Below are 12,713 nucleotides of genomic sequence, written 5' to 3' on the forward strand. Positions count from 1 at the left end.
TCAAGCAGCTTTGATTTAACCAACGTGGAATCAAGCAAGTGACTGACACTCATAAAATAATATATTGTAAGAGAAAGAGCAGAGATGCTACCATTAATAGTGATAACCACTTATTTAGTATGAGTTTTTCTTTTTTTTTATTTTTTGCTCTGGTCCCTTTTTGACTATCAAGTTTCCCTAAAAGTAAATCTATTGAACCATTCATTCTCCTATAGACAAGAGCTCTACAGCCTATAGGTACAAGGAGTGAGAACACCAGCAGTTGTGTGGCATCCATATTAGGGACTGTAGTGTTTGCTTCTGTGGCCCTATGTTCTCCCATGTGTACCAATAGATATCTTGGTGGTTGGTGTGCAATGGGCAGACCTGAGAGGGTCACCTCCTTTCATGACTGATATAACCCTCAAAAGCTCTATCCCCCAAAACAACTACTTCCTCCAGGCATCTGTGCCCAACTGCTTCCCTGAGAGAGAGGTTAGCAGGGAAAGATTCATTATTCCTCTTACTCTCCCTGTCTCTCTCCTTATCACCTCCTGCAGTACTGGGTAACTTATGGCACCTGGGTCATGGATAGAACTTTTATGACATGTGCCTTGTTGGTTAGTATGATTTTAATTTAAACAATTCTAAGTCTGGCCTTCCAGATCCCCAGTCTAATCTGTCCCCATGGTTGGTCCACTGATACTTCTTCACCTATATGAATGTGCTCAGTCTGTTGCCTTTTCCTGTTTGAAGACTCAGTCCAAACAGAATGTCTTTCTTCATAGTTTGTATGAATTGTTCTACATATTCAATGATTTATAAGAAAAAATGATACAGAGACAGATGAATTGGAGCATGATATAATCAGTGAGTAGGGAGTCAGGCTTAAGTATAAGCCAGATAACTATCTAAAAAGTTTTGGGTAAGGCCATAGAAGGCATTGAAAAGAAGTGATTACTATCCATCGAAAGCATTGAAAATAAGTGATTACTATCACACAGCAGTCTTTATGTGACCATTGTGCACACATAAAGTGCCACCATACAATAAACATTGAATTTTTGCTACATTGTCAGGAAGCAAGACAAAAAGTATGTTGAGCTCTTTAGAGTTACGTGGATACAAAATTCTCTGGACACCTTTTCAGTATAGCCTTAGTTTAATAATATTTCCTCCTTGATAATTTGCAACATAAGCTTTTAATTTGTTGAGCATCATGAGTTTATTGATTCTCTGTATCAAATAAGAGCATCGGTATTTCTTATGATAAAGTTGCCAGTAGCTACCTGTGTGACATTTAGAACTTTTGGTGACTCCTAAGATAGGGATCTACCTGTGACAGGTGACTGTAGTAATGGAGACAGTTTGTCAAGGATAATTTCTAACTGAGGAATTCTAAAGCAGATATGGTTAAATAGTTTGCTGATTATTTCATGCTTGTAATATCAAGCCCTGATCATGGTTGTATAGGATCAACAGACCAGCCCACTTACTCAATTAACAAATAGTAAATAAATAAAAATGTAAACACTGATGGTGTCTACTATGATGGTAGGTATTGCAATGTTAATTAGAAGGAGAAACAAGACTGTAATTAATTATGCTTCCTTTCCAAGAAACTGGATCAACTTTGGTAGGAAGAGTGATAAACTGAACCTGTCTAAACTATGTTACTGATGGATGTGGGGTGATCCATAGATGATTCACAGTCTATAATGCAGCCCCCAACACCACAACTTATTTCTTATCACTGGAATTCAGCTGTTGGAAGGAATCTCCACGAATGCATCTAACAGAATAAGGGTTATATGTAGGCATGCCAAGGTTAGAGTCTTGGTGTTATTTTCCTGCACTGAGAGGACTATCAGCTCCTTAAGTGTTCTGTGAGGGACTTGGGTCATATTAAAGGTCCAGTTTGAAATATCCCTGTCTACCACTTTGGCCAGACCTGTGTCAGTGTGCTTCTTGTCTTTATATAATTTTTGTATCTTTTTGGCAGAACTTTACTGTGGTTGATATAATACCTCTTATAAGGTTCTAAACTAATCCTTTTGAAAAAAGGCAAACATTTTTTTAACATAAAATAATGGGTCATGTTTTAATGAAAAATGCTACTGATAAACAAAATACATTGGCACTGCTTACTGACAATACAAAATACTTAAAAGAAAAAAGGTACTTACGTATTATTGCAACCACATTTGTTGCGGGAGAAGCAACTCTTTCAAAGGGCTTCTCCTGCCCAGTTATGTTGCCCAACTTACTTGGGAAGTGTGTGTGTGTGTGTGTGTGTGTGTGTGTGTGTGTGTGTGTGTGTGTGTGTGTGTGTGTGTGTGTGTTGACAAGTGTGCAGAGGTGGTACGGATAATGGGTGAGAAATCGGAGAAGGATTACGGGAGTATATTATCACAACCACTTTCGAAGCAGGAGAAACGCCTCATTTCCAAGCCGTTCTCCTGCCAAACAATGTTGTGAAATGTACTTCAGTGTGTGTCTTGACAACTGCATTTCCAAACTCTGGAAAACCGAGATTGAATTAATACTAAACTGCACAAGCAAATTAACTGAAGATCAAGAAGGGTACAAAGTACTATTCAGTTGAGGACGAAAACAGCTAAGAATGATACGTTTACTTTCATTTTCTTTGGAAATGTGCAGGTCTGAATACCTTGCAAGCAAGCATGACATCGTAATGGTGAAAGGTTAACCCTGTTTTCTTTAAGGCTGATCTGGAGTTCATGGCTGTATTATACTTTTGGAAAGGCTATTGCTATAGTTATATGTAACAAATTTCCTTCGCAAATGGGCAGGGTACATATTACATCCTGTAGTGATGTACAGGTAATACCCAGTGAAAAACGAGACAGTTAATGGTAAAGGTTGCCATTCTTTTACACTTGGTGAGCACAATATGTTCTCCGGAAAGTGACTGTCATGAAGACAGTTCAGTGACACACACTTCCAAAGTGACTTTGATAACAGTTTTTCGGCAGCACAATGGCTTGGAACTGAGATGGTTGCGTTGCTGTGAATGTGGCTGCGATAATACGTAAGTACCGAAAAAAATGTGCTTATAGTAAAATCTTCCCCCATACAATAACACATCTTATAGGTTCATAGGTTCATAGGTTCGTACTAGGCTATCTGCCCTAGGGCATTTATAAGCTTAGCCAGAGTGTGTGTGGCTTTCACCACCCCTTAAGATGAGAATACTGCACCCATTTAGGGTTTAGTTTACTGTGCCTCTGTCTAGTAGTGACACAGAGATGACCCCTGGAGTAAACCTACGATCTCCCATCCACTCGTCGAGATTTCTCTTGAATAGAGTTAGTGAGGGGCTCTGCCTGACATGGATAGGGATTCTGTTCCAGAGTGTAGGGAGCCTCTGGGTTATGAATCTGTCCCTCCAGCATGTCCTATTTATTTCTGTGTTGAGGTTTAAGTCTCTTGCTCTCGTGGCTCTGATGGATTTGGATTTTCTGAGGTGGAGCATGTCCATTAATTCCGGATTGGACATGGCCTTGTACATCAGGCACAGATCACCTTTTCAGTCAGGCAGCATATGACATATGTTTAAGACCCTTTATCCTCTTGGTGAGGAACTTTCTGCTGCAGGTGTATACATCCCAAATGGGGCATTGTACTCAATCATTGGCCTGATAAGAGAAGAGTACAGGGCACAATGACCTCTCTTGATCTAGATGTGAAGCCCTTCATGATAAGGTGGGCAATATAGAAGGTCTTCCTAACCACTTTGGCAATGTGAGTGTCAAATGAGAGGTTACTGTCAACCTGGGTCCCTAGGTCCCTGATTACCTCTTCCAGATTTAATGGATTACCACCTATGTGGTAATTTTTTTTCCCAAAGGGTATGACTATACATTTTTGGCCATGGCTCTGGCACCAATTATCCATTTCCAGTTTGCAGTCATCTGCGAACTTTGTCAGCCACAATCCTCCTATGTTTGCCTGTAAAATAAATGCCGAACAAGAGGGGTTCCAGGACTGAGCCCTGTGTGACACCGCGACTGGCTTAGAGTCTGACATAGCTCCAGCAACTCTGACCCTGTGGGTTCTGTCCTTGAGCCAGTTTGCAACCCATCTTGTGACATATGGGTTTACATTTAAGCTGGTGAGTTTGTCTATGATGCCCGAGTGGGGTATTGTGTCAAAGGCTTTTGCAAGGTCAAGGTAGGCTGTGTGAACTGCCTTACCCTCATAAATGGCCTTTGTGACTGTTTCAAAAAAGTCGACCAAATTCAAAAGGCAGGATCTGCCCTTGACAAAGCCAAATTGGGTAGGATCCAATGTCTGTAGGTCCCCAATGTCTTTGTTTATGAGTTCCATAATGATCCTCTCCATAGCTTTGCAGACCAGGCTGGTCCGTAGAAGCACTGCCTTTGTGAAGTGGGACCACTGTTGCCGTACGCCACTCTCTGGGTACATATCCTGTAGTAAGGCTAAGATTAAACAGCAGCCTTGTGTGTGGGTTTAGTTCCTCTTGGAGTTCATGTAGCACACAGCCCAGGACACCGTCCGGTCCCATTGATGCTGTGTTTTTAGCTTTAGAGAGGGCAGCTCTCACCTGGGCATCTGAGATGTTAGGGAGGCTACACTCTGCTGGGATGGTTATTTCTCCTTTCGGGGGGGGGAGGTGGGGAGGAGAAATTTGCACTGAACCTGTCTGCCAGAATGTTGGCAATGTCAGTGGGTTCAGTGTATTTTATGTCATTTTGGACTAACTCTGAGCATATCTGGGAGTTTCCACCGGGGTTTCTAACATAGCTAAAGAAGGCCTTGTGATTGTCTTTTGTGTCTTTTGCGATTTTTCTCTCAAAGTTGGCCTTGGATGATTTTATGAGTGATCATAGTTTTTTGCTAGTACTGATGAGAGATGCCTTCCCTTTTAGGGATTTTGCTCCGTCATGTAGTAGCTTCCTCCTCTTGTTGTAAAGTTTGTTTATGGCTGGGGTCCACCAGACCGGGCGCCTGCCTTTGGGGGAATGGGTCTTGGTTTTATTTGGGATTGCATGATCCATGCATTCTTGAAGGTGCCCGTAGAAGGCATTTGTAAAGGATTCAGCAGTGTGGGTTGTGGTTTCCACTGGCCCAGGGGCCTTGAAGGACACCACTTCAGTCTTAAGAAGTGTGAAGTTGGCTTTTGAGAAGTTCTTCACTGTGGTCTTTTGTGCAGGTGGGGGCGGGATGTGGATTTCCAGTGAGATTAATTTATGGTCTGATCTTACCAAAGAGGGATATACTTCCGGTGTGGAGCATTTTGTCCCCATGTTTGTGATGATCAGATCTAGTATATTGTCTCCTCTTGTGGGAATGGTGACTAGTTGTTCCATCGCATTTGAGTTTATGAATTCTAGGAACCTTTGGGCTAGGGTGTTGGGGCTTGAGTAATGTTCCCAGTCTATGTTCGGGTAGTTGAAGTCTCTCAATATGATGGTATTTGGAGAGACATTAATACTCTCCAGTGTCTTCAGGAAGGCTGTGTGGGGTTCCTGAGTTTGAGAGGGTGGTCTGTAGCATGCTACAAACTGTAAGGCAGTTTTGCCTATGGTTAGTTGCACCTGGATGGTCTCCGATGCTTAGGTGCCACTAACCTGGAGGTGTGGGTATCCTTGATGAATATGGATACTCACCCTCCAAAGCATGATATGAGGTAAAACCTGATAGTGCTGGGGTGCTCTCAGGAGCCTTGAACCAGGTTTCAGTCACTGCACAGACATCAATGTTCTCCATACTGAGGAGGGCTTCAGGGCATCTTGAGGTTTAGACTTCTGGCATTGAGCAGCATTATTTTCCACTTGTGTTTTCTAGGGAGGTAGGATTGTCATTTGAGCCTTGCCTAATAAAGGCACTATGGGGTGGCAAGAGCCTTGGCCAATATCCGAAGCCCAGGGTGACAGGTGCAAGCCATCCCTATGAGCAACGTGGCTTGTCAAGCATGTCATCCCAAGCAGACAGACATTGGATCCTTAGAATGACACCAGTAATTAAGCCAATTGTTAAAACTGATCATTTTGTCTTTGTACTGTGGCATCATTCTTGGTGAGGGTAAGATGCTGCTCAGGGTCAGGATCATACCGGCCTGGGCTACATAATCAGAGAGCTCCACTATGTCTCTTTTCATGTAGTCCAGGGAGGTACATCTCAGGTCATTCACACCGGCATGTACAATGACTGAGTCATATTTGTACTTGCTGTGGAGTGACCTGAGTGCTTGTGTTATGTGGCGGATTCTAGCTCCCGACAGGCAGCTTACTGTGACCTTTTCCTTGTTCAGTCTAGTGTGTCTGACTATGGAGTCACCTATTACAAGTGTGTCTGGCATGTTGTTTGGCCTTAAGGGCTGTGATTGTTTAGCACACTGACTTTGTGAACTATGTGTTGCATGTGCTGTGTCTTGAGGTGGCTTGGGTGTCTGCTTTGGAGGCCTCTGTTGTTTTGGTAGATTTTAATCAGTGCCTCCGAGTATGTTTTTGTGTGTTTATGTGTTTGGTTTGCAGTTGTGATAGTTCTATGTGAGACTGGGTTTGTGGTGTGTGGTTACCTTCTCCTCCTGACTGGTCTTGCCAGTACTGAATTGAGAGAGCTCAGCCTCCAGTTTGGCTATATAGTTGCATCTCTCGCATATATTTGTATTTGTTGGGAGGAGGAGAGGGTTGTCTGTGTACATGAGGCAATTGTAACATTGCCTCAAGATTCCCAGATTCACCAGCTGAACAGGAGAGGACGCCAGCAACTGACCCTTCGACATGCTAGAAATAGTGAAAAAGATTGCTGTGTAACTGAGTCAGAAAGGACCTATAGGAACATGGGTACTCAAGGAAATTTAGGTGAATGAAGTACTTTCTTTTGTTTAAGAGTGCTTTACCTGTATAAAAATGCTTTAGGAGCAAGTGCTGAGCTTTTCAGATAGAGTATAGGCTGTTTAGATTGCAAGTAGAGCAGTTCTAAGGGAAAAATTGAAGAGCAGACTTTACGGAGCCAGAAATAGTTTAAACTTGATTAACCACGCCAGACCTGCTCTGTGAGCAACTTCGCTAATTTCAAAAAAAGCTAAAACGGGCTCTTTAGCAGGGGGTTGAAACGAGCCAGGAATTGACCCAAAATGGCCAATAAACTACAAGTTGCTGGGCTGGAACCACTCCTCTAGGGACAAATAGGTTGCTCAGTGCTCCCCACTCCCACTGGTGAACAAAGAACCTTCCTCTTATCCAAATAAGGATATGGATAGCACAGGAACTAAGACAAAGCCCAGAGATCAGCAAAATCTGAAGACTGGACTATTCTAGTTCAGAAAAGCGGGAAAAGAAGGATATTTTTTTTTTTTACAGAGACAGAAGAAAAAGATACAGTAGCAAACAGTAAATACTATAAAATGGCTAGCGCACTTGAGTGTGTTAGCCTAACAGTTAAATTAAACAAAAATAACTTTTTAAAGTGCTAACAGTTTAAAATCTACACAGGTACAGTAAAAACAATATGCAGAGCTGTTTTTTAGGCGAAATGCAGTCAAGATGCAGTAATTAAAGCGAAAGCCAGAAAAAATACTTAAAAATCCAGGAAAGTCACTCTTTCACTCTCTGCTGCTTGTAGAACTCTGCAGGACACCACGAGGAGCTGTGCTGAGTCTTTTACAAATGAAAACGGGCTTTATAGCAGGGGGTTGAAAAGAGCCAGGAATTGACCCAAAATGGCCAATAAACTACAAGTTGCTGGGCTGGAACCACTCCTCTAGGGACAAATAGGTTGCTCAGTGCTCCCCACTCCCACTGGTGAACAAAGAAGCTTCCTCTTATCCAAATAAGGATATGGATAGCACAGGAACTAAGACAAAGCCAATGTACAAGTATCCAATGTACAAGTCAAAGAGGCATATACTCCAAATTAATAATTCTAATAATGAGGTTGCTGTATCAGGAAACTATTAACAATCAACATGGTATGTATAAGCAATGCTCAAAGCATACTTCCTAGAGATATCAAACAGCAATGAAAGTCATTACAATAGCTTTTTTCTCACTGCATGGAAAGCTATTATCTAGAATGACCTGTCAGAATACCTCTCCCATTACAAAATGCAAAGACAGCAAAATTTAGAAACCAGGAAGTACAAATCAATCTCATTGCTTCTTGCAGAATCTGGGAGCTGACGTATAATAAATAAGTATATCACCAATAATAAGCATGCCCTCATTCTGTACATATTAATTTATGAGAGATCATGATGGGAACACATTGTCTCAGTGGAATTAGCTACAGAGGAAATGGACACAAAGAAAGGAAATGCCCTCCTACATTCAGTCTGCCACTGTTTGTGGAGTTATTTTCTAATTAGAAAAACTATGACAATGTGAGCAGTAATGTGAGTCTGGATGTGTCAGACAGTGATTATGGAACCCTTTTGTTTCAGGTAACAATATAGTGATTGCCCTAATATGCCATTTGTATAAACAGCATTATCCAGAATCCAGAAGGCCGTGTTGCTGCAGCAGTTAGCATTGTCGCCTCACAGCATGAGGTTATCCTATTTGATTCTCAGCTGGAGTGCCTTCTGTGTAGAGTCTGCATGTCCTCCCTGCAGTCGAGTGAGTTTTAAAGACATGCAGGTAGGTGTGTGTGTGTGTGTAATATCTGTGAAGGTTGGGCACTATGCTGGCAGCTAGACACTGTAAAAACTGCACTGCCAATCAATCTGTGGACCGAAATGCCGAAAGTCTTTGCATAAATAGCATTATCTAGAATGCATCCTTATGCTTACTCACTGCAATCATGAAATGTGAAACGGCATACATATGTAAAAAAAGATATATAAAAAGTAGCAATGCTTGCAAATATTTAAATGGGTATGTTTTCATTTAATAAAAAAGACTAAATAGTCATTATTTAATAAACAAAGTGAAAGGAGGATTACTTACGAAATGTCCCTGTTTGAGCTAATGCTGTAAACTGAAGCTATATGCATTTCCTTAGTTGTATTGTACTTGGGTGTCAGTTTTATTCTTCAGAGCTCATGTACTTACATGATTTTTAAAATTTGAAATCCCTTTTACTGTTTCATTGCTCTATCCTTTTAGGCTTATACAGATGATTGCATTAATTAAACCTCATTATTACCTTTCCTAAGATTTCAGATTCGATCATATCAACATGCTATGGGTATGGTCTTTGCTGTAGAAGAGATCAACCAGAACCCAGACTTACTAGCAAACATCACATTGGGATTCCACATTTATGATTCTTGCTACTCAGAGGCCAGAACACTTGGAAGTACTCTGTGGTTCTTAACTGGAAATGGAGAGGTAATTCCAAATTACAACTGCAACTCCAAGTCATTGTTACCAGCTATCATTGGAGACGAAACATCAGCCCCAACAATCTCCATCGCAAGAATACTGGGCATCTACAAATACCCTCAGGTATAACTTTTGTGTTTCTTATCACACCCACTTACACTGCGTGATTCTATATAAAGATGCATTATTATATAATGAACACAACATATGCATTCATTAGTCATGTGACTTTTTATGTGATGTATTAATTTAGTGATATAGTTCTGGTCTGGTAGATTAAGAACACTTAGCATGCATATGCTTCTTTTGAAGTGTGATGTGAAAGTGACAGCTTATCCACTGTGATGTCATCAGGATTACATATGTTTATAGCTTCATTGCCTTGGGCTTTGCTGAGTATATAATTGAAAACTGCAAAAAAAAAAAAAAACACAAGACACACACACACACACACACACACACACACACACACACACACACACATGCAAAGTGCTGGAGGACAGTGATCATTGTGCCCCACAGGAAGGATGATTCCAATCCATCCACTTACTCCACTTAGGAGTAAATAGAAAAATATGCAATGCAATTAATCTACTTCTCTAGGAAGTACATAGAATCTTAATAAAGTCATATATACCACACTGTAATACTGTTCGACATAACCAAGGTTGCATGCTAAACTAAGCTCTAACTTCAGCTAATTTCTTATTGAAATGATCATTAATTCAGTTTTAATTTCCCAGCCTACAGATGCATGTAGAAAATATATATAATAATAAATACATATCACTGGTAGCTAAATAAACTACCAAAATTTCGAAGGAACATTTTTTTCCAGCATCCTAATTTGGAATTTAAATTTATTCCACGTCACTATATGGATTGTAACACTCACCATATAGTTTATTTAGCTACCTGTGATATGTGCCAATGCTTCTATGTAGGGAAAACAAACAAAAAATTAAGAGAGAGAATATTCAGGCACTTATATGATATCAGGAGAAGGCATGTGAAAAATGCATTAGCAAAACATATATCGGAACATCCAGGGCATAGTTTTTCTTTTAAGAGACTCCAACAGATATATCCTAGTAGGAGATGGGGGAACTTAATAAATCTAACTGAAAAAGGTGAATTATGCTGGATACTTAGGCTGAAAGCTGGCAGTTTTCCAGGACTTAATGTTTGTGTCCCCTTAAAACCAGCATTAGAGGGATGGAAGACATGTTAATTGCTTTGGAATCACATTCCATATTCTATTGTCATGTGTTTGAATGCTTTATTGTGACTGATCTTTTTATTTTAAATGTCCTATTTAAATGGTTTACACTAGTTTTAGATTGTATTATGACCTGAGGAAGTGTTATTTTTAACATGAAAGCGCTTGTCTAACATTAAAAGTTTTATGCCTGTTACCGTGGTGGTCCTGCTGTTTATTTTTGTTTTATACTTACTCTGGTTATTGCAGCTTGGACCTTTACAGACCGTTTGTTTTTTTCTGGATTTTTCTGCTTGTGCATACCTGGACATTTTACTGATGGGATGACTTGGTTGAAATGTGTATTTCAGTGCTTATGCATACCAGGGCATGTTAGTGAAGGAGTCCACTTGGGTGAAGTTTTCATTTTAGTGCTTGTGCATACCAAGGCATGTTACTGAAGGGGTTCTTTGGATGAAATCTTGATTTTAGTGTATGTGCATGTCAGGGCATGTTACTGAAGGGGGTTGCTTCGGTGAATGCTTCATTTCAGTGTTTGCACATACTAGCAAATGTTACTGAAGGGGTCGCTGGAGGAGATAATTCATCTGTGTGTCAGGTAAGTATTTGTTCATACATGGTCAGACTGTTGAAGTGATTGCTGGGCAAAATAATTTATTTTGTCACTTTAGTGCCTGTGCATACTTGATACAAACTAATGAAGGGGTTGTTGAAGGAATTAATTCATTTGTGTATAAGGAAAATACTTGTGCATACTTGGACAAACAAGTTCATGGATTGCAACTACAATATCAAAGGTGAAGAACCGCATTTAAGAATGGATATGTGTACCACAGAGATGTCGGACTATGAATTGCAAAACCACCTTATTAGCATAAAATGTTTTACAACACTTCTCATTCGCATCTCTTTATTTTTTTGGTCTTGTGCATTGGTGTAAATGGCATCTATGATTTGTGCATTTGCTACTCTCACTCTTAAGCATTGGGAATGCCCCTATTGTATTTGTATGAGCAACTATAAATATCATCCGTAATAGTGACCATGACATTCTGAACCACAGCATTGGCAGTAGATCACTAAAATGTTAAATTTCAAACTGCTGGGTTCTGAAAAACTGCTTTAAGTGAACTGAGTTATATTGTACTTGGTTATTTACTTAATTCCATGTGTTATTTAGGATAGTCTGACTGAGCCAAAAGCCACTTCTTTAGTGGAAGCCTAGGGAGAGAAGCTTCACATACAAACTACAAATGACATATAATGTGCAAAACCAAAGAACATAAAACATGGAAGCCTAAGAAGTGAATGAAAAACAAAATAAAGGAAAACATTTACACAAATGTTGTAGATACAACAAAAAGGGTTGTGCATTATATATAAATTGCATTAGGCAACTGATGGTGTGCATATCCATATCAATATTATCACATTTTCTTAGCTTACTTTATGGAGTGGTGATATAAATCAGTGATCACAGCCCCAGTACATAGCATACTCTAACAATTTGAGACAAAGATGGGGGCTTGTGTAACAGGCACATACAATCTAGAAAAACAGATAGCTGTTTTTAAACTGGTAGGACTACAAGCCCATATTGTCTTAATCAGACTGCAACTGTGCAAGTCTTTCATTTAACAAAAGTGCTGATATAGATTGGGTTATTGGGCAGAAGGGGTATAATGAAGCTCACAGTAAAAAAGTCTTTGAATGGTACTTTTTCACAAAATAAATATTTTTATATCAGCACTAATATTTTAAGAAGGTCAGAGTACCCGTTTTCCCTGAGTTGAATACTGAATACTAACACTTAAGCTTCTTACCAAGCAAATGAGGTATTTTTCATTTATCTCTTATTCTCTTTATCACTTAACTGTAGAGGATGCCGTAATATATTTCTTTGGAAAGATCTTTATTATTGGCACACCTCTGCAAGTAGCTTATAGGCATTAAAGCAGCAATTTCGATATTTTCTTAGCTTTAAGTTGCAAACAGCTATCTCTACAATTAAAAGTTAACTCGATGTTTTCCTTTGTTAAAATCTTTTGTAAAACGTTTACGCCACCATTGTCATATACAACTGCTGTGGTATCATTTCATCCCCCCTTACTTTAATAATGTTATTGTGAAAAAAATAACAGTATTTCTTTGACTTGTGAATGGAAATGAATGGGTATTCTGTATATCTTTTGATGCTTTTT

At 39.8% G+C, this 12,713-nt stretch overlaps 1 protein-coding gene across 1 annotated transcript in view; it reads left to right on the forward strand.

The window, feature by feature from the left end:
- LOC122808231 (extracellular calcium-sensing receptor-like) overlaps window positions 1-12,713 on the forward strand; it is a 237,590-nt gene that overhangs the window by 48,772 nt on the left and 176,105 nt on the right. The window contains exon 3 of the mRNA XM_044079194.1: window positions 9,125-9,416. Within this exon, the coding sequence (XP_043935129.1) occupies window positions 9,125-9,416 (292 nt within the window). The remainder of the gene's footprint in view (window positions 1-9,124; window positions 9,417-12,713) is intronic.

Source organism: Protopterus annectens, chromosome 8.part0, assembly GCF_019279795.1.
Source record: "Protopterus annectens isolate FY-2018-M chromosome 8.part0, PAN1.0, whole genome shotgun sequence".
NCBI lineage: Eukaryota > Metazoa > Chordata > Ceratodontiformes > Protopteridae > Protopterus > Protopterus annectens.